Genomic DNA, 24,414 nt, shown 5'->3' with positions numbered 1-24,414 from the left:
CCATTGCCTTGAGCAGTCAGATCAGGTTCACTACTTAGTTTGCTTATCTTCATGTGCATTGTATGTCTCCATATACTTCACCAACTCTAAAAAAACTCCTAAGGCATCACAACAGGAAGATTGTTCATTTGGAAAGTGAAAACTTTCTGTGATGAGTTTTGTATTTTGAATTTGTGATGGTACTTGAAATAAGCTGTATTTTGGGACCATCCTCTGCTCCCTATGCATTTCCAGTGGAAACTTGTTTTCATTTATGTTCATTTGAAAAACCTGCTATATGTGTATTCTAATACATGTTTCACTAATACACACACACCCATTTCAACACATCCAGCCCTATGAATTGCCTTTTTCCTGTTACATTCCTCTGTTAGCCATCTCTAAATGTCTCTGTGGTTTTGTAGTAACATGGTTTTCCTTCAATCAGTTCAAATATTCAATGTATCATATGTCTGTCAGCCTCTGAAGAGGATGAAAACCTTTTGAATTCTGGTTTTTGTGTAGTACAGTAGTTGAAATATTTTTAAAAGTCCAGTTTGTGCTTAAATACATAACCACTACTTAGGTACTTAGGAGATGGAGACAGACAACTGATGAACTGATAGACCTAGGACAAGCCAGGGGTTTAGGGTACAGATGTGCTAAAGTCCTGCCGTAAAAAAAGGCTAAAAAGATATTGTTTCTCTGTTGCTACACATTAGTGTAGCTTTGGGCACTAGTGGAGGAGAAAGAAGGAGGGATAAAAAGAATGTTTTGGACCAAAACCATGTAATCTCTTCACCAGGCTCTGGGAAGCAATACAGGAAGTGCCAAACCGATGACTTTCAGCTAGGCTATAAACTAGCAAGGGTGCAGATTTTTCCTAAAATCTGTACCTTAACAACAACCATGATCAGCTCACAAAGATGCCAATTCCACTTGTTAAGGTTCCTTTAGCTTGATCCTGTAACTACTATATTCACCTTTTTAAGTAGAGGATTATTTCCTACTTGAATTTTAATTTTGCTGTTGTCATAAGCATGCAGGACATGATGGCATTATTTTTTTTGTATGCCATACGCATTGGAAGAGTGAGTTCAGTATGGCCAAAACACACAAAAGAAAAAAGAGACAGAGAAATGCACAAATAAGGACCATATGAAATAAAACATATAAGGAATTATGTCAGTTAGCATCACATAACACTCTACAGTAAGGGTAAAAGTGTTTTACTACAGAAAAGCAGTATTTAAAAAAAAAAGGATTATTATCTCCAACAGTACAAGTAGTTTAAAAACTACATTGTAAATTTAGTAGGATAATATTAGTTCAAAGTGTTGCAAGCACCTTTAGCTATTATAAAATAATTCTACAACCCTGTGATTCTATTCTATAAGGTTATCGCTGATCTTCTCTGTGGTTTTTAGGAACTTTGAAATTCTGCCAATCATATATATCATCTATGGTTTTGGTTACTTATGCATCCCTACTCACTTTGCACATCTCTGCTCTACTCTACATTCTTTACTTTGTATCTATGAAAGCCTGTAAAAGTCACTGGAGACTATGAAAGTACAAGGGTAAGAGAGAATTTGACCTCGTATTTCCTGAGCACCTCTAAAGAATCTCCTGTTTAAAGCAGCTGGAAAGAATTGTGAACAAACCAATGTTATGGGTAGGGCAACGGATGCAACCTACAACAGAAATTTCAAAACTGGAAAAACAAATCCTTTCTCTTTACTGAAACACAGCATTTTTTTCTGGGAGAAGAAACAGACACTGACTTCTGCAGAAGCCAAGATCTCCAAAGAGTTTACGTGGCCTGCTAGCCACCCAGATGTGAATTGCCAACAGAAACATTGTGCACTTATACCAATAACAAACAATGAGTTGCTGGAGGCAACAGCTATTACCATCACTTGAATAAAAAAATCCTTGGCAACTAACCATGTATCAAAATAGATTCTGAAATAAGAAAATACCTTCTTTTCAGCACCTACTCAAATATCTTATTTTAGATTGTGCCAAAACTGAAGGGTAGCTGATATCCACATTAATTCTGACTGACAATTTTATGGGAAAATCTGGAAAGACCTCTCCCACCAAGTTCATTCGTATAGAGAACATACTCGAGATTAGCTTAACTGGCTGCCAAATGTCACTCCTATTTCACTGCTAAATAGCTCCTGGTACACATATCAGGCTTCAGTGACCTTCAGTGGTTTACTACCTGGAAAGTGACCATGGCAACTTCTAACTCAGTATGCAAGATATGTTCATTGTTTGAAAGGGTTAAACACGTTTTTGTCATTGCTACTAGCAGAATCAAGGCTGTTGTCTAAAAGCAAACTGCAGTGTTGTTAGTGCTTATGGTGATGCTCAGGACATATCCTGTGCTGTTACAAAATCAGAGAATGTCATCAGCAGATGGAGCATAGAAGGGGAGCAATGTGGCTTTTTGGTCCATCAGCATTATCATCTAAGGAGGAAAAATATTTATTTACTAGCTGTTCAAATTCGTTATGGGTGTGACTGAGAGGGAGGAAACAAATGCTCAAGACAACATTATAGAATAAATAGATAAGTTAGAGTTGTTCTGTGACTGTAGGATGGCACAACTTTGAATGATTATTTCCATAATGTCTTTACTAACATGATGCATTTTAAACGTGCTGAGCAGTTTCCATTGACTGCTGATCTCAGACTGTCAGAGTGTTTTTCCTCTGCTTCTTCCACAAATTCTGCTTCATGCTGCTGACGTGTTTCATAACTTTCCTTCATTGTCTGCCTCCATCCTGCTTGGAGCCTGAGGGTGTCTTTATTCATAATCAGTCTCTTTAGTTTCTGCCTGGCTTTGCTTTCTTCAAGGGCAGGTTCTCTGAGCCTTCCTTGTCCTGAATGTTTAATTTACTCTCCCAGCAATATTTCAGTAGCGTCATGCAGGAAAGGAAGCTATTCTTCAGGATTAGAAAAAGTGGCAGTATTTGGCCCTCATACTTTCATTTTGGATGTGGGAGTATATCCAGGTCAGTGTAGTGTTTTGCATAAAGTTGATGGGAAGACTATTTTCTTATATTCTCATTCTGAATATAGGACTTTTTTGTGTACACGTTTCTGCAATCTCTGAAGTACCTTCTAGTAGAGTACAAGAGTGGAAGACCTAATATTTTAAGCAATTTTCTGTGTATGGCTGACAGAATTAGGGGATGTTTTCAGTACAGCTCAAAGAGCAGAAATTTTAATGTGATGAACACTGAAATTCCGTTATCAACAATCCTGTTGATGCAGGATTTATGTAGCTAGTGCAGAGAAGGGCTGGCTCAGTGACAGGTGTTCACCCAGGGGTTGAAGAGGATCTCCGTGCTCTCCCGTTGCATCTCTCATGGCCTTAGCACTCCCTACCTCCACAACAAGGAAAAGTCAGTCAGAAACACCACAACTGGATCTTCTGGAAGAAATTCCTGCTCAGCTATTCACTGATACATTCCTTTGATGGGCTTTGTTAATATCTTCTTTTGTTTTTTTTGTTAAAGAGAGAAAAAAAGCCAGCTAATTAAATCCATTCAGTCTTGAATTATATTGGCCAGGCTCCTGCACACCAAAAACTTTTAATTTAGGACACAAAACTGTTCCTATGATATTGCAGGAGTCCCAAAGACTCGAAACCCAAGAGCTTTTGACAGGAACTGAAAATGCAGAGAAACAGTAGATATTCTTCTTAGCCTCATTCCTGCAGCTACAAAGAAGGGTGACAATGATCAGAGAAGGAGAATTCCCTTTCATTTACTGCTTCTTCACTCCTTCTGTCATTATAAAAAAAAGAAAAATTAAGGTGACTCTGTCCTGTGCTTAAGGTTTTCTCTCCTGACCCCTTTCACAGATGGGAGATTGGGAAATGGAGCACCTGCAGTCTTACCTGTGGGGTTGGATTGCAGACACGAGATGTCGTCTGTTCTCATCTACTATCAAGAGAGACTAACGAGACCGTGATTTTGGCAGATGAATTGTGCTATAAACCTAAGCCATCCCTCGTGCAAGCCTGTAATCGCTTTGACTGCCCACCCTCCTGGTATCCTACAGAATGGCAAGAGGTAAGAATGTATGTGTAATCTCATTTTATGATTGCTAAAAGTAGACACTGCATGTATTATCGATGCATCATTTTACTTTAGCCCATCAAGAGGATTCATTAATCATTCCAATGAGCCATTAAAAAACTGAAGAAGTGTGCCTTTTTGCTCTTTAAAAAAAATGCATCAATGTTTTCAGAGGTAAATAATGACTATAGCTACTTCTAATGCAAAGTTACTGGAAATTCTTAACAGCTGGCTATAGATTCTAGACAAAAATATCTGGAATATGATCGTCAACTACAGTGAGTGGATTTGGGTTAGCAATGCCAAGGTTTCTAGGAATAAATAGCTATAAGGATCAAGGAGGAGAGAATCTCTAAAGAGTGTTGGGTCTTCCTTATATCCTCAAATAATAATTTAGTTTAGGACAAGAAGCACTCCTCATCCTTCAGAGTCACAAATGAGTGTTAGGCACTTCCCTTTGGGAGATGGATGCCTTATTACACTAAAACTGAAAACTGCTGTCTACACAATGGATCTGTACAAAGCTGTCCGTCTTTGGAAAGTAACCTGAAATTAGTTTATTTGCTGCCATCTGGTTGCAAATGAAAACACTTGTGCAATTCAAAACACTTAAAGATGCTTTTGTTGGATATAATACTGCACAGGAAGAAAGGATCGTGTCCTATTGTCAAGAATAAAGGAAAAATTTGCTGTGTGGTGGAGGTGCAAACAAAAGGCCTGTTTAAATCTTCACTTCTGCTGGGTGCAAGGATTCATTCCATCCTATGAGAAAACTATGAGCACTTGGCACGGTGCTTACATACGTCTACCCAGTCTCCATCTATAAAATCTGCTCTTTACTTAACAGCCAGGGAGATGTTAATGTACTCACCAAATGAAGTTGATAAGTCTGTGAAGCTGTACTTCATGGGAGAGCTCTGGGTTTGGGCAGCCATCCCAGTAACAAAAATTTATGCCAGCCTGACATTCTGTCAAAGCTAGATAACTAGCCTATGGCATTAGTCCTATGTTTAAAACCATTCAGTGATATTTCGTGCTTTAATTTGTCTATTGATATTCACATACACATATTTGCTTCGTTGTACTTTTGAATATTTCTAGGCTACAGTCATACATAAATGTTATACTTGTAAATAGCAAATAGTATTCTACTAGCACATAACATAATAAAGTCAAGCATTGCAAAGTTAGGATATGCTAGAAGGAGTGCCTATGCTCGGTAAAATCCTATAATTGGCCACAGTCCTTACAAAAAGCAATTTTCAGTAAGTTTATTTGAACAGTCGGACGAGACATACATTACAGCATGCTGAAAAATTTCCTTTCTGCTAACAATGACCATTAGCTATAGGCCACCCTAGAATGGTTTCCGCTAGAGCAATTTCCAAACAGATTTTTTTCAAGATTTGAACATCTTTCTCAACAGTGTAAACACGCTTATTTCCACCTGTCTAAACTAATGTTTTAGCCATTTTTGTATCTGCTCAGAGGCTTTCAAATATGCTGTCTTTTTGAAAGGTATAGGAGATCTTAGGGAGGAGGGAGCTTGATTAAGTATAAAGGCTGTAACAGTTATATTAATCAGGAATTAAATCAAACCGCTCAGTTCACACCTTTTGTGTTAGCTGCTGCCTTCTCTGGGCTGGGTGGAGAGAGAGAGCCTGTGCTGCAATTCATTGCTGCAGCTTAACGAAGGTCATGTTATAGCTCTTCTGTGCTTACTTCCATAGGCTTTGCAGGCTGGCCAGTGGTGTACATAGCTCCTCACTACATGGGCACTGACTATTTCCTGTGCTTACCTTTCACAAGGAGAAAACACTATAAAAATTGTATTTCTCGACCTACTGTCTTCTGCCTCTGTTTAGATGAGTATAGTACAAGAAAAAAAAGCCTAATCCATCAAAATTAATTTCCATTCTCTCACTTTTTAAAGACATCTGTCTTCCTTCTTTGCACCACCAACCTCTGTACAGTTATTTCCACCCTGTACGAAAGCCAAGGCCTCACAGTTCAGTCTCACACAGGTTTCCCATGGATGACCTCCATGTGAAAACCTGCACATCAGGCCAGTGTGTTGCACTTAGGGATTATTACAGCTGTTGGCTCCTGGGATGTGTGAGGGAAAAGACCATTTGAGCAGGATGTGAGTGGCTGAGACTTCTCCTGAAGGTGAGCTCTAGCCATGCAGCAGAGCTGCCATGGAGCCCTCCAGCAGAAAAAAACCTGCAGGAGGATTTCTTTCTTTACATGAAGGGACCCACAACACCCCTTCCTCTGCCCAAATCCCTAAGAGGGTTCGCCACATATAGGGAGATGGAGGGCCCTGTGGGAAGGTGCCTTCCTCGTGCTAAGGAAGGTCCTTTAGAGCTTCACCACACTAGAGGGTAACATCTGTTCTCCACACAGCCTGGTTTGAAGCCATTTCTTTGGTCTCATCTGTGGAGTTCGTCATGCTTTTCAGAGCGCTGTCTCACAATAGTTTCAAGCAAACAAACAAACAAAAGATTTAAACTTCAATGAGCAATGTTTTCTTTTCTAAGGCCTTTTATGCTTGTTAAGGAGGGGTTGTGTGAGTTAAATGCTGTTAGAAGCCCCAGTGTTCCTGGCAGATAAACACACGATAATTATCAGTGTTGTAACATTTGAAGTGATTTTTTAAATATCTCTTTACAGATTCAAGACTATTTATTTTTAAATAGCTCTGTTTCTTACCTAAATCCATTAGGATATTTATCTTGTTTTCAGTAGCGTGTTTCTGGGGGAAAGTGGATATGAGCTTTCATTTTTACAAGGCCCTATAAATATCTACTCTGCAGACCTCAAATGGGACACATCCATTAGTAAATCTTCTTCCTCTTTTGTTTTATTACTGAATAAGTGCCATAGTCTCAGTCCCAGCATTCTTTTTTAGCTGCTCGGTGCTGTCCTTCCTCCAAAGATAATTAGAACAAGGGCTTGACAACAGAGTCAGCATGGGAGAACTTGTAACGCTTTCAGATATTTTCCTAGCTATTTTTTCTCCATAATGTAAAAAGTCCTTTCTAAAGCTTCAAGTGTTAGGCCTTAGAAAGCAGCTGAAAGATCTGCTGAGAGAAAAATGTTTACTCCCTTTGCGGATGCTTTACCTTACTGTAGCGTCATAGCAGAGAATTCATTTTTGAGAGTACGGCCAAAACTGTAAGTACAGTGTACTGCTGTAGTCCCACCACCTTGAGCAGAAGGCAGTGCAAAACTAAACCACATAGGAGACCTAAGATCAACCCCTTCCTCAACTGTTCCTGTAAGCAGGACTGACCATAAAATGACATCCTTTCAAACTTTAAGCTACTGCCCCAAACTGGTAACAGTTATGATGCTGAGTGACTGTTGCCTAGCCCTTTATTTTTCATTAATATCTTCCTTTTTTCCACAAGTTTGAAAGGAGACCAGCTTCCCTGCATCCCAAACAATGGAAATGGTGGTTTTGCCTGAATCCTGTGCATTGTATGCATGTGCGTAGATGCTCATAGGCATGTGCTGAGGCAGAGAGACGGTCTGCTTTCCCTCTCTGCTTTCAACGGTGACCATCAATTCTTTGTGTTAATTATCTTTTACAGATTGTTGTATGAGCAGAACAGATAGCAAAGCAATGACTGCTGTGAGAGAGGCCAAAGCCACAGTTCCACCAGCAGTTTAGGATGACATATGCCAGCACTTCTACCAAAGGAGAAAATAGCTGCAGAGGGGATCTCTTTCTTGCCCTTATAGCACCCACTCCCTCATATCTCCAGAAGTGATGTGCAATCATGCAGTGGTCCTTGCCTAATGGCTGGTTAAAGCTAGCCAGAAATATAATTAGCTTTAGCCTAGACTAATTTTCCAATCTGATTCACTATGCAGCCACACAAATGCTTACACCAGCACATAGGAAAAGGCAGCACAAAAACAGGAATAACTGGCTGTCAGAATTGGATGTATAGATTGTCTTCTTTGGTGTCAGCCTTGCCTCACATTTGCTTAAGCTAATTGTTGAACTAGGCATAACCGGGCAACAATGTGGGTAGATGCCACTCTGTGACCCAGGCAAAGTCCCAAATCCCCTGTAAAGGAATGTCAGGGGATATCGGGCTTGGCTCTGCTCAGAAGCTGTGGGGAGCAAGAACATCAGGAGGCAGTTCAAACAGCCATGCTTTACCTACTTGTGTGAGTGAGGTGAAATCACGCTGTGTGACAAGTGCCCTTCTCTGTTGTAACGGTGCTGTGAGATCTTTCTGGACAGCAAAGACAGATAGCACATTATTCAGATGGGATGTGTCCGAATGAGGATCTTCTAAAAACTACTGTTTCATATTGCCTATAAACACAAGCATATGTTGCTGTCATTGATTACCCCCTTTCTTGGAAAAATGTGAGGGCTGGAAGCTTCCACTAGAGAAAATTCAGCAAAGATTCCAGGGTAGTGAAGGCTCCATAGGTGAAATACAGGTATAGGCACAGCTCCAGTACAGTAATCCAGGACTGTCCTAGAAGAGCATTCCCATGGACAAGGAGGAATCTCATTACTGCGTTTGGCTCTCTCTGGCACTTAGCAATAGAGCTTGGTGTGGAGTAGCAAGTTATTCCTCACAGGACGAAGCTATGTAAGTGACTGCAGGGCAAGAAGTAAGAAAAGATCTGTTTTGTCTTACTCTTTTATATGCTGGTGATGTAAGGGCAGGGGCACTTCCTGGGATTTGACTGATTGACAGAAGGAACATGGTTTGTTGTATTCATACAGTGCCTAACCCATTTTGGCTCTAGTATACAATGACAGTCCTTAAGCAATCTTGAAATAATACTTTTAATAATATTTTTCTTGATTTACTCTCTCCTCAGGAATGAATTGTCCTCAAATGAAAGGTTGATAAATGTTTGCTTTTGTTGAAAACTAAAGTATTGTTTTACTTGTTTAATTTTTTTTAAGACTCTGAGCTTTGTAGCATTCTAAGTAAGTAGGACAAAAGCTATTTTTACTCATTAGAGAGCAAACCAAACTGAATATAAATATGGCTTTCTGCACTTCCTTTCTGTCTTTCAGGGAAAATGTATATCCTAAATAATCAGGCTAGCATTAAAGTTTATGCAGCTTGCCCTGTCTAAAAGAGAAGGGCCTTTCACAACTGCAAGATTTTCTAAAACAGTTCCTTTTTAACTGCTTGAGTATAAGTTTTAATACTTCTTCGCATGGTTTTCTGCTTCTCAGGCATAATTTCCATGTTGCAAGCTATAAGCAACTCCTAGTCATGTCAGTGTAGTGCAAGCTCCCCCTTCTTCTTTGCTAGGAGAAGGGAGAAAAGTACTTGCGCTGGCTGGACTGCGCGGAAGAACTGGGAGCATGTTACCAGCCTCAGGAAAAAGATCCTCATGAAAAAGGGCTGAGCAACCAAGTTTACAAAAAAGACTCAGGAAAGTTATTAAATCTGCTTGTTCAAAATTTCCTGCCTTGCTTGGGTAGAAGATGGATACAGAGAGGGATATTTATATTGAAAAGAGAGGGGAGGTGGGTTCTCTGAATATTAATCATTCCAATTTACTTTGACTCAGATAAACCTTCCTCCTTACCTTTTGGAAAGAGTACACACTGCTGGCACGACAGCCATAAATATAAAAGGGCTGCATGGATATTTAATGGTTTATTATATTAATCTTACAAACCAATTACTGAAACTAATAGCAGTTTGCAGTTGATATACAGCTTTCGCATGAATTAAAAATCAGAGAAATGCCATAATGCAGGAAGTCTTCAAGGACAGGAATTCTGAGCTGGACAGTTAAGTTTTGAGCTGCACTAGCAATAGACCTTATGCAGGTCAGAAATGAGAAATGAGAAAATTACAAAAGGAAGGAAAAACAAAGTGATAAACTGGGGAAATTTTTATTTATCACATTCTCAAATTTCCATTTGTTTTTTTTTTTGCTAATACAAACCCTTTTTTAACAAGCTAAATTTGAATATTTAGTTCAAGCTAACTATTTAGTTCATAGCTACTGTTATCTAACATGTATAATCAAATCCTGGAAATGAAGGTCTTGAATCACCTACTGCTGGAGAAGACTTTTCCACTCTCTCTGGCACTGTTGGTAGCGCAGTCAGAGCTCAGGCAGAGACATTAGATCTTCCACATCATGTGCAAGTGTCTCATCTTCCAGTTGGTGGTTACAGGAGAGGACAGCCTCCATACTGCAATTCTGACCCATTGTTTCCACGTCTTTTGTACAAATGCCTGAAAATGGAAAGTTTCAGAAACACTGAAGCAGTTTATCTAAACATTAGCAAAGTAAGCTGCTTCCACTTTCCAAAATATTTTTGACATTTTAAAAAATGTTCTGAAATTTTTTTAATATTTTCTATTTGGCCAAAACTAAGTGTTGATTTCTACCCAAATTCACAAGTAATTTTTGCTGCAAGTTGCTATGGTGCAAGTGTGATACAAGGTGGCTGACTCTCATCTCCCACAGTGTTCGCAGACATGTGGTGGTGGTGTCCAGAAGCGAGATACACTTTGTAAGCAGCGCCTGGCAGATGGAAGCCTATTAGAGCTGCCAGAAACCTTCTGCTCCATGCCAAGGCCAGTTACCCAACAAGGTTGCAAAAACGAGGATTGTCCCAACGAGTGGCTTCTCTCTGACTGGACACAGGTATGTTATTTGTATGCACGAGTATTGTGCTGGTTTTGGCGATGAAGTTCCTCGGTCACTTGGGATAAAGGAGCCCAATGAGCTCAGACTGCACAAAGTATGTTACGCCCAGTTTTGTCCTGTAATCTGTCCTTACCATCCTGGTAGGGGATGTGATCACTAGCTCAATATTCCTCTTTGGAGATTGCCTCCACAGATGTGGTTTAGCCATCCAGCCAAACCATTAAGACCTCCCTTCTGGCATAAACACAAGCCATGCTCAAAACAACAAATCCCTGCCTCTGTCCATGCCTATGCTTATGTTCATCCAAGGCATCAACAAAAACAATCTTTACTCCCCCAAGATAAATGCTTTTTCTTCCCAAAGCCTGGCTGTTCTGATGTGAATAGTCTTTTCCTCTTGGGTCTTCTCCAACCTTTCCCTATGATGAAGAGAAGGGAGGGATTCCTGCAGTCTGCTGTAGGCACATCGTTACAGACACCAAGCCTCTTTCATTCTAGGACACTGCTTTTGTAATGATAGCTAGCTACTTCCTTCCTTCAATTTAGGGATGGCAAAACAAACTCACTCTACTGAAGTCTCTTGCACTTCCCCAGGTTCCCTTTCTGGCCCTATATGGCTTAAGAAAAATTCCCTTTATATTTATGATAGTATAACTGAAAATATAATTTGAACTTTTAATGCCAGTAAGCATGAAAATCATTCCCCATCTTGCAATCTCTGCCACCGCTTTCCCAGTTCTTTTTCATGGAAGGAAGTGGAAATTGTCTTAATCGTGAAAGAAACACCTGTCACCTCACAGAGCTGTCCCACCTGCACCCTTCATATGTTGATCTATCTTGACATTTTACTCAAATAATCGGATGTTCTCATGAAGTCAGCTGCCAGGAGACACATTTGGCAGTGAAAATAGTAATTCCGTACCCAATCTGTCCTCCTTCACAAGAAGTTGCTACATGGTTTATGTTGACATCTGTACAACTCACATTTTGGCATATTAGCACTTATTAAAATCAAATTCATGCTCTGACTTTACACTCTCCTCCGCATTTCACTTGAAGGCTGCCATGTTTTTGCGTTTCTTACCTTTAGTGTGTTTTTTCCCCCGCACTTAATCTCTAATTCCCATTACCACATGTGTGCACCTACATGTAACAGAAGTGCATGTGTACCTTTGTGCTACCAACTTTACAGCACTTAACCCACTTACCAGCACCTTTACAGACTGCTGCCTGGGTCCCAGTGCAATGGCACTGCCTCTATTCTCACTTTCTGTGATGCCGTATACATTAATATGAAATAAAATAGGCATGCTGAACTCCATCGAACAATGCCCACCTGTGTATCGAGCACCACAGTCTGGTATTAGAGGATTTATACTCTTATGTATAAGCCATGTGTGGTAATTATGAGGCTGAGGTTGCTCATTGGTATTTGAAACACTCATCCATTTATTATTTCTAACAGATCTGCAACAGTGAAGCTCAAAGATTATGTTTAGTCCAGATTTCAGCAGAACAGGATGTAACTGTGAAGTGCAACTCAATGTGGTTTGCTCTTGGCTATGAATAGAAGTTTTTCCAGCCAGGCAGACACAGACGTATAGAAACAAAGAGCAGACAAACTTTGTACTGTAGCATTACAGGGACAAAAAAGTGCTAAAGGGAGCGTGGGAAGATTCAAAGCCTCAGAGGACAGAAAATACCTGATATTTCATCTCGCTACTGTGCGTGCACTGTTTGTAACTGAATGGCCAGGTGCTGCTTTGCTTTATTCCACTGCAATATATTGAAAGCTGTACCACGGTATGAGTATGCAATGTGGATATGGGAGGTGAGGGGGTGTGTGTGACAAGGAGCACCCTTTTGCTTTTAATACACCTTCTTCCTAATGTTTCTCATTCTGTTCCTAGTGTTCAGTGAGCTGTGGAGAGGGCACCCAGAGTCGAAATGCCATTTGCAGAAAGATTACGAAAACTGGGGGTTCTGTCATCATCAATTCCTCACTATGCCCACCTTTGCCATTCTCATCCTTGATCAGGCCCTGTGCACTAGGCACCTGTGCAAGTAAGTGGAAAAGATGCTTGGGAGTGTCTGGGGAAAGGGGGCTTGGATGTCTATCACTAAGAAATCCATGCTGTTCCATAACCTTCTCTTGCGCTAGTGTTACTCGGTCCTGCAGAGTGGCTGCTGCTGCTGAGTTTTTCTGTCTGTGAACAAGTATGTTTTGTTTAACAATAAGGCAAGTCAGTGAATGAGGGCTATAAATTTTACTGTTGGAACTGGGTCTGAGCCAATGTGCTGGAAGGGAGCTACTAGTTTCAGGAAGAACTGGCTCAAAATTCTGACCCAAATCTAGATCTAAATTTCACAACTGGAATGTAGAGGCTCAGAGATACAGCACAGCAGCCTGAGGGCAGCTGCAAAGAAACTCTCTGCCAGAACAACTGCAAAGAAAATGGTTGGTAAGTGATTTTGCTGAAGATCGTTTAAAAACATATTATTTCATCATGTCACCCCTTTTGCCCTGGGATTTCTAATGAACCATGCAACATAAGTTGGATGTATTTTATGTTGGTATTTCATGCATTAATTGTTGCCCTTCACAAGAGCAGTAGTCTCTCTGTATGCCCTTCCCTCTCTTGCAGTAAGCCAACTGGATATCCAAAAGTTTGAAAGTCAGCCTAGCTTCGGCTTAAAGCTGACTATGAACTCTGAAACCGCTAAATGTTGGGTATGTCAGGGAGAAAAGAAGATCTGACATTGAGAACCAAAGCTGGAACCAAATGTTGCGTGGTATTTACTAATAATATACCTATGCTGCTTTATTTAGTGCTTCATGACAAAGATATCTGTCATAGAGAGCTGGAAACTGGAAGGACACACTGAACTAGTGCACTTTAATAGTATTTACCATGTTTTTAAGCCTAGTTTTGTTCTGGTCAGCGTTACTCCCTGAAGCAGCAGCACTTTCACTTTCCTTACCTCTGTGAGCTGCAAGATCATGTTGCCTTTGAGGGTTTGGATGGTAAACACTTGTCTTTTCAATATATTTATTAAGCAACAATCTTCATTTAAATACTTTAACAACAAGAACTACATTTCCACTCAAGTTTTCTCCCTCCCACAAAGCTTTTGTCCCTGGCTCTTTGGTTTCTGCATGTGCCCTGGGCAGGACTACTTTTGCATTCCTAAAGTGCCTCTTGTTATTCCACTTATTTTGATTGCTTCAACTTAATGTTCAGCAGCTGGTGGCCAGTTTCTCCTATTACTATCTAATGGGTCACATGCTGCCAGCACAAAAGTAAACTATTTGGTTTTTTTAATGGTATCACATACTAATAGTATTAATGATATTTCAGGGCACAACAGGCCGGCTTATAAGCAAAGCCCTCTCATTATGGCCGTAAAGAAAGTTTACATCCAGACAAGGAAGCAGAAGAAGCTACACTTTATTGTGGGTGGGTATGCCTATCTGCTGCCCAAAACCTCTGTTATTCTCCGATGCCCTACAAGGAGGTTCCGGAAATCAATGATCACTTGGGAGAAGGATGACAAGAGGCTCATCAGCTCAGCTCACATCACCATTGCGTCCTACGGGTACATGAAAATCCATCGTTTGAAGCCTTCAGACACGGGGACATACACCTGCACAGCAGGGCCAGTCCAGGAGCATTTTGTAATTAAACTAATTGGAAGCAACAAGAAGATCATTGCTGGGCAGCCAACTGGAATTAGGGAGGAAGAGGCCATGAGAAAAGCCAGCTTAAATGAAGCCTTGCGAACACAGGAGAAACACATCAATGGGATTCTCTTCAATGGGAGCAAGGCTGAAAAGCGAGGGCACCTTGCTGACCCCAGCAGCTGGTATGACGATATTGTCTCAAGGCTGCTACAGCACAGGGGCTGGCCAGGGGAAAATCTGGAGTCCTGGGAAGTCCAGGAGTCCACAGAGAGAAACGCATCCTCAGAGGAGGACCAGAGCCGGGAGTATAGCCTGCCATTAACTATGGTCACAGAGCAGAAACGTTTGGATGATATTATAAGGAACTTGTCTCAACAGCCTGAGGAGCTTAAAGATGTCTACACTGAGCAGCTGGTTGTGCATCTTGCTCATGAGGTTTTCAAGAGCCACTTGGAGCATCAGGAATCTGTCCTCAAAGCGTCAAGGCGAAGAGTAGATTCAACCTCGGTGGAGTACCCTCTCCACAGACACGTTTCTGGATTTACCAGCTCTCTGAGGACATCATCTGCTGAAGCATTCCTTCCCACCTCTGTAGATGTGGCAAATGGCTTGCGCAGACCTCATCAAAAGCCTGCCATCCTCCGAAAGATTTCAGCAGCACAACAGCTTTCCGCTTCAGAGGTTGTTACCCACCTGGGACAGACGGTGGTCCTAGCCAGTGGTACACTGAGCGTGCTGCTTCACTGTGAAGCGGTGGGAAATCCAAAGCCCACGATCAGCTGGGCTAAGAATGGAAAGGAGGTGAAATACAATGATAGGTAAAATATATTATTTAACTTTTAAGAAAATAATTGCTATTTTGACTCTTCAGTTTCTATGTTTTACTGCCTGTCAGTCCCATGGACAAAACCATATTTTGCTGTAGTCTGATTTCATAGCAGAAAGAAGGGCTAACACATGTGAAGTGGTAAACAGAGCACTGTAACTCTTCAGCAAGGTCTGGATGCTGGATCAGTGTGGTGTGGCAAACAGGAGCTTTACTTCTGTTTCAGTAAGTAAAAAGAAGAGTTTCTAAAGTACTACGGTAGGTAAGTGCTTAATGCAGTCAACAGAACACTCCACATCGGGAGGCTGGGACCTTAGTGTATTTTACCATCAGAAGGTGCAGGTTGCTGCTATGAAGATTGGTTTTCGGATACACACATTGATTATTGATTATTACTATTATTATTATCCTCTGGAGATTTGAATTGCATTTCTCACAGTGCTCCAGCAGGGTCTGTCTGACATGGTTGTGGTAGCAGAAGATGGAGGAAGTGAGGCTTCTGCCTTCCACATTTGTATTTGTGTGTAAAACTGCCCCAGGATAAACCTCAGGTGGTATTACAATCACCAGTCCCTGTGTATGTTCTGATAGAGGCTGGAAACTGTGGAACCATACTTCATGGCTATTTGCAACCATGGTGTCATCTCAATACACTGATCTCTAACCATTAGTCTTCTGATGTGAATTGGTGCATCCTCGTCTGTTCAAACTCCAGTGTGTTGGCCCCCTGTGTAGCCTGAGAATGTGAGTAACGCTTAAAATGCTTTTATCAGTGTACCACAGAAATGATGCTGTTTTTCCTTCGGGTAGCCTTTACCTGGCTATCACTCCATGTTATTCGTTTGTGTGCAAGAGCACGCAAAAAGAGATTATTGTCAATGTTAGTTATATGCTTAGCTGTGTTGATAACATACATTTTTCTCATGTGTATGCTTGAGATTTTATGTTTTGATTCTGTTCTGTGAGAAAGTGGTATATAAGGATAGGCAGAGAGTGTAAGAGGCAGTTATATTAACCAACATAGTACAACAAAGCAGTCCAGGGATCCGCTAGCAGCTCTTTCTGCACAAGATACTGACCTTAGTCAAGACATCTGAATTTAGTCATAAGGTCAGCTTGGAAAATGAGAAAAGATGGAGTCAAGGCAAAAATTAATTTCCAGTGTGGTGCCTGTGGATCATCCAGTAAAGTCTTGATTTAGGTACAATTGCTCCTTCTGCATAATTACACAACTAGTTTATTAGGTCCTTTCTCACTTTGGCAACAGAATCACTCCAAAATCGTTGTTTTCTGTAATGTACTGGATTTGCTGGGTTTTGTCTCTCTTTATGTGTCTGAAGGCTAGTAAGTATATTAGGTTTCACACAAAAAATGGTAGCTTTTGCAGGGGAAGGGGACACCAAGAACAGGAATGTCTCTCTTGTGGAAATGACATGCAGTCTTAATCAATACTTGGGCCTATAGTATCCCTTTATTTGGCCATATTCCTGTGAAAATATCTTCATGGCCCCCCAAGAGTTTCATATGTAGATTTTCATTGCCAGTGGTTACATCCTGATGGAATTGTGCCATTAAGGGTTTTTTTTTCTCTACTTGAAATGACTGTAATATCTGTGGCATGCTTCAAAGGGAACGGAGGTTGCATAAAGTCCACATGTGGTTAATGCTGGACACTATACTCATGAGAAAATTACAAGTTGATCTCACACTGTATAAGCAGCCATGGTGTAGCGACAGGCAGATTCATCTAGCTGACAATAAAATAGTCTTCCGATTTCTGAAATTTTAGTTTGGGCTTCTTTTTTTTCAATTTTACTATGTCTTTCAACCTTTTTTTTTCCCTTCAGTTTGGCTGAAATAGTATTAAATGCTGTGTTGTATTTCTGAATTATCAGGCAGCTATGTGAGCTCAGAATTTCTACCGGAAAGACTCAGGGAAGTACAGTTCATTTGCCAGTTAGTAGCGTTAATCACTGACAAGTCTTCTTTAAAGGTTGAGGCAGTTTCCACTTTATGAACTTCCTCCTGTACTCATCACTTACGGTTCCTCCAGGTTGGAGGGTGGGGGAGGAAGTGAGCAGTGCTCTGGGCTTCAGAGATACTCAGCATCTGTAACTTTGGAGTTAATGGAAGTTTAAAAATCATGGTGCATATAAAAATTGAGTTGTGGATGTTTTGCTGGGTTCTTAAAAGCAGTATTCTGGTTTTGGCTCAGAATGCTCTTGCTGGCTGCCAGTCAGCTGTGTAAATGAAAGATGCAGTTTAAGCACTCTCACAGTGTACTGCTGTAAACTGCAAGGCCATCTGCATGCAGTGTTTGGTGTGCTTGAGCTCTTTCAGCTCTGCATCTTGTCTTCTTCATATTCCGCCAGTCACTGAATGGAGAAGAGAAACCCGTTTTCCAGCCTACCTCTGTCTTAATGGGAATAAGAAAATTAATATAGATGGGCCTTCCTCTACCAGTTTCAAAGAGAGATACTTCTGGTGAGGAAGGTCAGAGAGTTGTGCTGAAATCCCTCAGCTCATGCCTTACTGAGTATACTGAGATACCAGTTGTACCTGGTTTGTATTGTGTTTTTTAGAGTGGGGGCTGCTGGTTTTAAGTTGGGTGATAGCTATCTGTATTGTATACCAAATACTGAGATAAAGGCACTCTCTTTCATGCATTGCGGCTGTGGATTTTGTCTGGACCAGTGACGTAGCAATAAATGGGTTTATTCCCATTGCCTCCTTCCATGAACTGTGCCATCCACCTAAAAATATTTATGACTCCTATTACATAGCTCCACTTGCAAAAATTAATTTCTTTAGCTTTAGTCTAGGTACTGTCACAAAAAGATGTAACACAGGCCTCAAAAAAGTGTTGGTTTTCAGTTACTCAATAGAATGAAAACATATGACACAAAAAGCTGCAGCAATTGAAAATATCTGTGTGGTTCCAGTAAAAGAACCTTGATTTGAGTCTGTATATTCAGCCTGAGTGCATATTTAACATGAGTGTCCATACTCTCTTCTAAGGTTAACACCAGCATGGGTTCTGAGTGCAGTTTCAGAGCCTGCTGGTATCTACACCAAAGTCTGGAGACTTCTGTAAATGATGGAAAATGTTTTATTTCAAAGAAAATTCAGATTAACTTCCTTAGGAATCAATTTTAAAAGTGAAAAATCTTCGAGGGATTTATGCATTGTTTAGTAAGCCTTCCAAGTATGCTGTAATTTCCATCACTGGGAACCCATTGGTACTTGATAATTCAACTTTTCTAAAACAGAAACGTATTTCATAAATGGACGTGAAGCAGAATGTAAACAGTAGGTGTTTGCAAGGTGCCATCTGAATTAGTCACTGATATAGGTCCTGTACAACACATTTTTGTCTTGGAGACAATGCAGTGTGGAGCAACTGAGATGAGACTGATTAAACATTAAGCTGTATTATTTTAAGTCCATAAACAAGATTCTGAAGACATGCTGCTGGCAGAAAGAATTGCTACAGCTGGTATTTTTTTCACCACTGACAAACAACTCAATACCTAACAAAAATAGCAATCTACGAGCAAATAGGGATTCCAGCCAAAATCATTTTATACAAAGAGAGATAATAAAAGATCTGCTTTCAAGAAAAACTTCTATGCCAAATTGTGACACACAAATAACAGAAAGAATTATAGAAAAGAAGAGGGCATTAGTGTTGTTTCTATAGAAGGACGTTAAAAATTGTGTTGAAAAAATAGGAAGATGGAGCTGTGTTGGAGTTTTTCTTTTTAAAGACAGGTACTTACCTGGCCTATTTCTATTTCTAAAAATATTTGTGCTGGATCTTGAGGTGACTTAAACTGACAAAGAGAGATTTACATCAGCAGAGTTGATTAATGTCAAACAAATATGATTCCTTGTGTTCTACAAGGTGCAGTACTAAGCAAGCTCTTTCCTCAACCTGAAGGTGACAGAAACATTTCTAAAAAAAATTTTTAGGGGGTTGTAGGTATTAGTTTGATGTAGGACTGACTGATCAGCCTACATACTGTATTTGCACACAGGGAGGCAGAACACACAACTTTTAACCGTTATACGCTGGTATAACTTGGGACAAATTCTGAAGCTCTCATGAATTCCGTGTAGAGATTGAACCAGTCAGTGTTAAACTAAAAAATTTACGTGTGAGATGCTGATGCATGCTAACACTAGTTTTGTAAGTAATGAAATTTGTTAGTTGTTGGCACTGTTAGCAGTGGCTAACTAGAAGTCTGCCCTGTTTATGACTAAGTGGTAAGAAAGAAAAGATCCTTGAAAGCAGAAGTGAGGAGGGAATTCTTTCAACGATTGGGGATTTTTGCTGTGCAAGCAAAGATGTAACTTAAAAATGATTAATGTTTGTTTTGCAAAGGTGCATTTTTCTAGGTACTTACAAAACTTGGTTGACAAAAGGCAGCTCTTTCCTTTTATTAATAATTATTACTATTATTACTCAAAAAAGGGTCAAAAAAGAGTTTTAACTCTGGATTTTTTCCTATAATAGATTTTGATGGGTGGCCCTAATCTGGTTTGTTTTAGAGATCTACCACCCACAGTGTTGTGCAAGATCAAGTATCTGCTGCTTTTTGGTCCATGAGACAACAGTTTTCACTGGGGGGTGGGAGTGGAAAGAAACTCATCAATTCCAGGATCTGTGAGCAGACTTTTATTGCATGTGTTTTACAGGCGTATCCCTCCCCCACTTTCACCCTTGTCACTGTCAATCACAGCCTCAACTAAGAGTTTACAGAAAACAGCTGCTGAAAGTTGCTGATGAGAAACGTAATTTATCATTAGATTTTATCAACAGTTTCAGCTAAAAAATTAAGAGAAAGGAACAATAATCATGAAATCCACTATGCTGAAAATAAGGGAACATAAGCATTGACAAGAATCCATGGACTGAATTCTTGCTTAAACAGGTATATATCAGGACCTGATGCAGTTATACCACTGCAAAACCAGACTGTGAAAAGAAGCAGTTTATGAGAGCTCTAAGGCCATATTCATCCCATTTAATCATGGGTAGTACACTGAGATCATGGCAGGCTCCTCTTACTGGCAGAGGAAAGAAACAGTTGGTTCAGCCCAAGGAGGAGCTGAGTATTCCCTTCTGTCTTCACTGACTATTAGGGGAGCAACCAGACTGCTGAGTTTGTACAAACTGCCAGCAATCAAAGAATTTGGAGCCTATTTCAGGCTTTACACTGAGCCTGTGGTTCACTTCACTTCTTTCTGCCTAGTTCCAGCAGGTTTCATGATTTTTCCCTTGCAATAATTTGGCTCTTTCTTCACTATTGCTACTCCTACTTTGCAGAACTGGGAGACAGGGAGGCTAGGCAACTCATTCAACATCATACAGGAAGTGACACCGCAGAGGAGGAGGTTCACAAACCATGGGCAGAAGTACTCAGCAACCTTTCTCTAATACACAAATCAGCAGTAGAAGTCTTATTCTCTGGGAATGAAACTAAAATTTAAGTAATCACAGCTCACAGTCTCAATATAAGACTTTAAATTTCTTAATAGATATTTAAACATAACCTAAAGGCCTGAACTGTAAAAAAATTACCTAAACCTGAAAAAATCCCAGTAAACATATTCACGCTCACATAAACTAAGAGACTATTACATCTTTCTGCTTAACTCCAGGATGTTACTTCAGCCTGATGACTCCTTGCAGATTCTAGCGCCTGTGGAAGCTGATGTGGGTTTCTACGCTTGCAATGCGTCCAATGCCCTGGGATCTGACTCTGTCTCCATTGCTGTCACTCTAGCAGGTAATAGGTCACTGTCTGTGATTGCAGGATGGTCCCTGCCACTTGTGTGATTCTGGACAGAAATGGTTTATGGGGGAACAGACGGCTGTGGGTGCTGGGTGGGCAAGGTGGGTCAACAGAGGTACACTGGTGAACACTGTGAACTCTGGAAAAACCTGAGGCATAGTCCAACTTTCACAGAGAGTTCATGAGATTTGTGGATTTCTCAAGAGATCAATGCTTTTCCTCACTGCATCTGACGTGTTCTCAAGACAGTGCTCATCCTGATTAATCACAGCCTCTATGCGTAGGGCAGTCCAAGCCTCCCAATATGTATGCTTCATTTTAAACCTACCGCTGATCTCTTCAAGTCTAACAGACTGATTGAAGGACTTATTCAGGTGTACGTTAGGCATGCCTGAAAAATACCAGAGCTGAAGAGCTAGCCCCTTGCAGGATCAAGCCCTGTATCATATTCGATCCATTTTGGCACAAGCATGGCTGACACGGTTTCAATTGCTGGCAAATAGAGCTTCACAAAAAATTAACTTCTACGTTTATATTTCCCCAGTAACGGTTGAGTTCTAAAGCAGACTAAATATCCCTTGTTACTTTAGATTTCAGTTCTAAAGAAAACTCACCCAAATAAAAACCAAGGGAAATGGGAGGTAGTGCATGAATCCAACTTCTTCAAGGTTCGTTGGTAGGCAATGTCAGCAGGCTCACAACCACGTCAGGACTAGTAGAGGACAGAGCAGCAAACGTGAATGAGGAGATGTTGAGTAAAATGGAGGGACAAAGAGACAGCTAAGGACTGTGACAAGGCAGAGAGGTCTTAGAGAAGGAGGATCCTATTTATCACAAAGGCAAAAGGAAACATATTAGGAATGCTAGAAAGCTTCTTGATTTTTCAGACCTCTCCATTTCACTGCTCCAGAATGTGGAAGCATTTGGAGGCCTCCAATGTGCAGGCAGTGACCATCAGCTGCCAATGTATCCATGTATGATAAGAGGAAGGAATAGCTGTTAATGAGCTTGAGTTTTTTAAACAAACACAGAGAAAATTTCAGGTAAGAGGACCATAAAGAAAATCTAAGAATGCAGCTATGGCCAGCAGTGAAGCTCTGATGATCTGTAAACCAACAGTAAAGAGAGCTTGTCTGTCCCTTAGAAGGAGAACAGCTGAATCACCCAGGGTGGAAAAGGAAGATCTGCATCAGAGCTACATATTACATGTAGGCAAAAACAAAGAGACTAGTCCTTTTTACACTACTGCAGATCAGGAATATCTTTGCTGAATCCTGGGCAGCAGGGCAGTGGTGTTGCTGCTAAGACAGTATAGTATTTTATAAAGAGCAACTCCTCAGTAAATCTCTTGTGTTGCACCAGCAAGAAGCTGAACATGAGGTTAAAAAATCATCAGTCAAAACTGCTATTCTGTCCATATTGCTCCAGTGAGTTTAAAAACCATAGTCTTTGTACAATGTAATCTATGGAGACAATTTTGTGTGAAGCTATAGAAAAATAAACTGAGCATTAGATATACATGTGGCACAGGAAGGCTATTAGATTTTTTATTACAATTAATTATAATTATAGTAGTTTAGGCTGTAGTTTAACCTTTTTAGATGAATGCATCCCAGACTCAAGCTGAACTCTGCTTAGGAACTGGTATACATTTCCATCTCACATCCAAGGCAAAGAACTGAACATCTTATAAAATGAGGCCATAAATATCAAAATAAGATACTGAGCAGTTTTTGGAACAAAGCAACAACTTTTTTGGCATAATGGAAGTACTTTCTCCAAAAAAACTGGAAAGCTGAGACCTTCTTTAGAGGGACCAAGAGTGGGGCTGAAAGCTTATTTCATTGAAGAATTTTCTGATTAGTTTAACACATGCATGGAAGAAAAGTGGAGTATGCTTCCATTTTTCTCAATGGTTTGCTACTCATTTATGGGTTTAACAGCTAATAGATTTTTAATCTTTTGATGAGATTGTGAAAAACAATCAGGAAAATAAAAGGCTGATGGATAGCTCAAGAATTTTTCTTTCTTTTCTTTAGGCTTTGCCACAAAGCATCAAAATTTTTGGAGATATTTCAACAATGAAATGTAATATTTTACTTTGCTATTCTTAGGCATTAAAAGCACCAAAAGAAAAATTAAAAAAAAATACCAAAAAAGCCCCAAACTGATATGACAGGAATTCCAGATGAAAGGCATCTTTTAAAAGCGCTGGAAATATAGCTATATGGAGCAATTTATAGTTAGAGCTGAATTAAATTTTCAGGACTCTCCCTGAGCTCAATGAAACCAAATCGTTTTTCTCAGCTCCATCTTTTCTTCCTTGGTCACCTCCAGATTAACACACAAATGAAGCCAGGGGTAGACATTGGCTTAAAACTGCAGCTTGTGGAGGCAAATGATGATATCTGAACTTGTTTTGTATCTGACCATTTATTTAAAGCAGAAAAAACATGTGTTTATAGATTTTTGGATAAAGATGAGTTTGAAAATACAACACTGAGTCAAAAACACCCAAGTCCCATACCATTTAAAGCGATGTTGTCATATTCTGCCCCTCCTGCCAACATCCTGCCTGCAGAGCATTTTGGCTGGGACAGGGGGCTATCTTAACCCAGCTCTATCAGCTCTCCTGCTTCACTCCCCTCTCTCAGAGCTAAGCCCGAGTATCTCTGAACTCTTTTATTTCATGTAGGCATGCCTTTACAACGCCCTTACAGAAGGAGTTGCAAAAGGCTCCTCGAGCCCCCAGTGGTGGATAACTGCATAGCTAATCCCACATAGCACAACAGCAGGGGAACACCTTGACCCACTTGCTCACTGTCACAGATGTTGGAAGCACACTGAAAACAATTGGAAAAGTTTGTTGCAGGCAAAGCAGGTATCTTCCTTAGAGATAAACAATATTAATGCATAACACTGTTACTACAGGCTTTAGATAAACCAAAACAGGTTATCTGACAGAAAGAAACTTTTTTATGTCCCTCATCTTCTTACGCTAGCCATTATGAGAAACCTTTCTGGTTATGGTCTGGTCTTCCCAATCCCAGTGTTTCCACTGTAGGTTAAAGAAAACATGATCGATGTGTAGAAACATCTCGCATGTTGTTCTAAAACTCCTGCACTATTAATGTGCCTATAGCCATCACTCAGGCTTCTTTTTCCTATGTCTGGTCTTCAGCAAAGGGTGGTATTTTGGTTGCAGTACCAAGCAAACATCTTGCTGCAGCTCCAACTCTGCTGGTGTTTATTGATTCAGCTGGTTCTCATTTGTGTCTGTATGGCTTTAATGCTATTCTGCCTCTGCTCTAAGTATGCTTTTTCTTTTTCCAAGACAGCTTTTCCCATGGAATTTGGTGACACTGTAATACT

The 24,414-nt window shown here is 40.3% G+C and overlaps 1 protein-coding gene across 1 annotated transcript in view; it reads left to right on the top strand.

Annotated features, from left to right (window-relative positions):
* ADAMTSL1 (ADAMTS like 1) overlaps positions 1–24,414 on the top strand; it is a 461,995-nt gene that overhangs the window by 400,579 nt on the left and 37,002 nt on the right. The window contains exons 17-21 of the mRNA XM_075137804.1: positions 3,860–4,070; positions 10,554–10,733; positions 12,647–12,800; positions 14,096–15,236; positions 20,909–21,036. Of these exons, the coding sequence (XP_074993905.1) occupies positions 3,860–4,070; positions 10,554–10,733; positions 12,647–12,800; positions 14,096–15,236; positions 20,909–21,036 (1,814 nt within the window). The remainder of the gene's footprint in view (positions 1–3,859; positions 4,071–10,553; positions 10,734–12,646; positions 12,801–14,095; positions 15,237–20,908; positions 21,037–24,414) is intronic.

This window comes from Calonectris borealis, chromosome Z, assembly GCF_964195595.1.
Source record: "Calonectris borealis chromosome Z, bCalBor7.hap1.2, whole genome shotgun sequence".
Classification (NCBI taxonomy): Eukaryota; Metazoa; Chordata; class Aves; order Procellariiformes; family Procellariidae; genus Calonectris; species Calonectris borealis.
The sequence above is the reverse complement of the archived record's forward strand: the minus strand, read 5'-3'. Positions and strand labels throughout refer to the sequence as shown.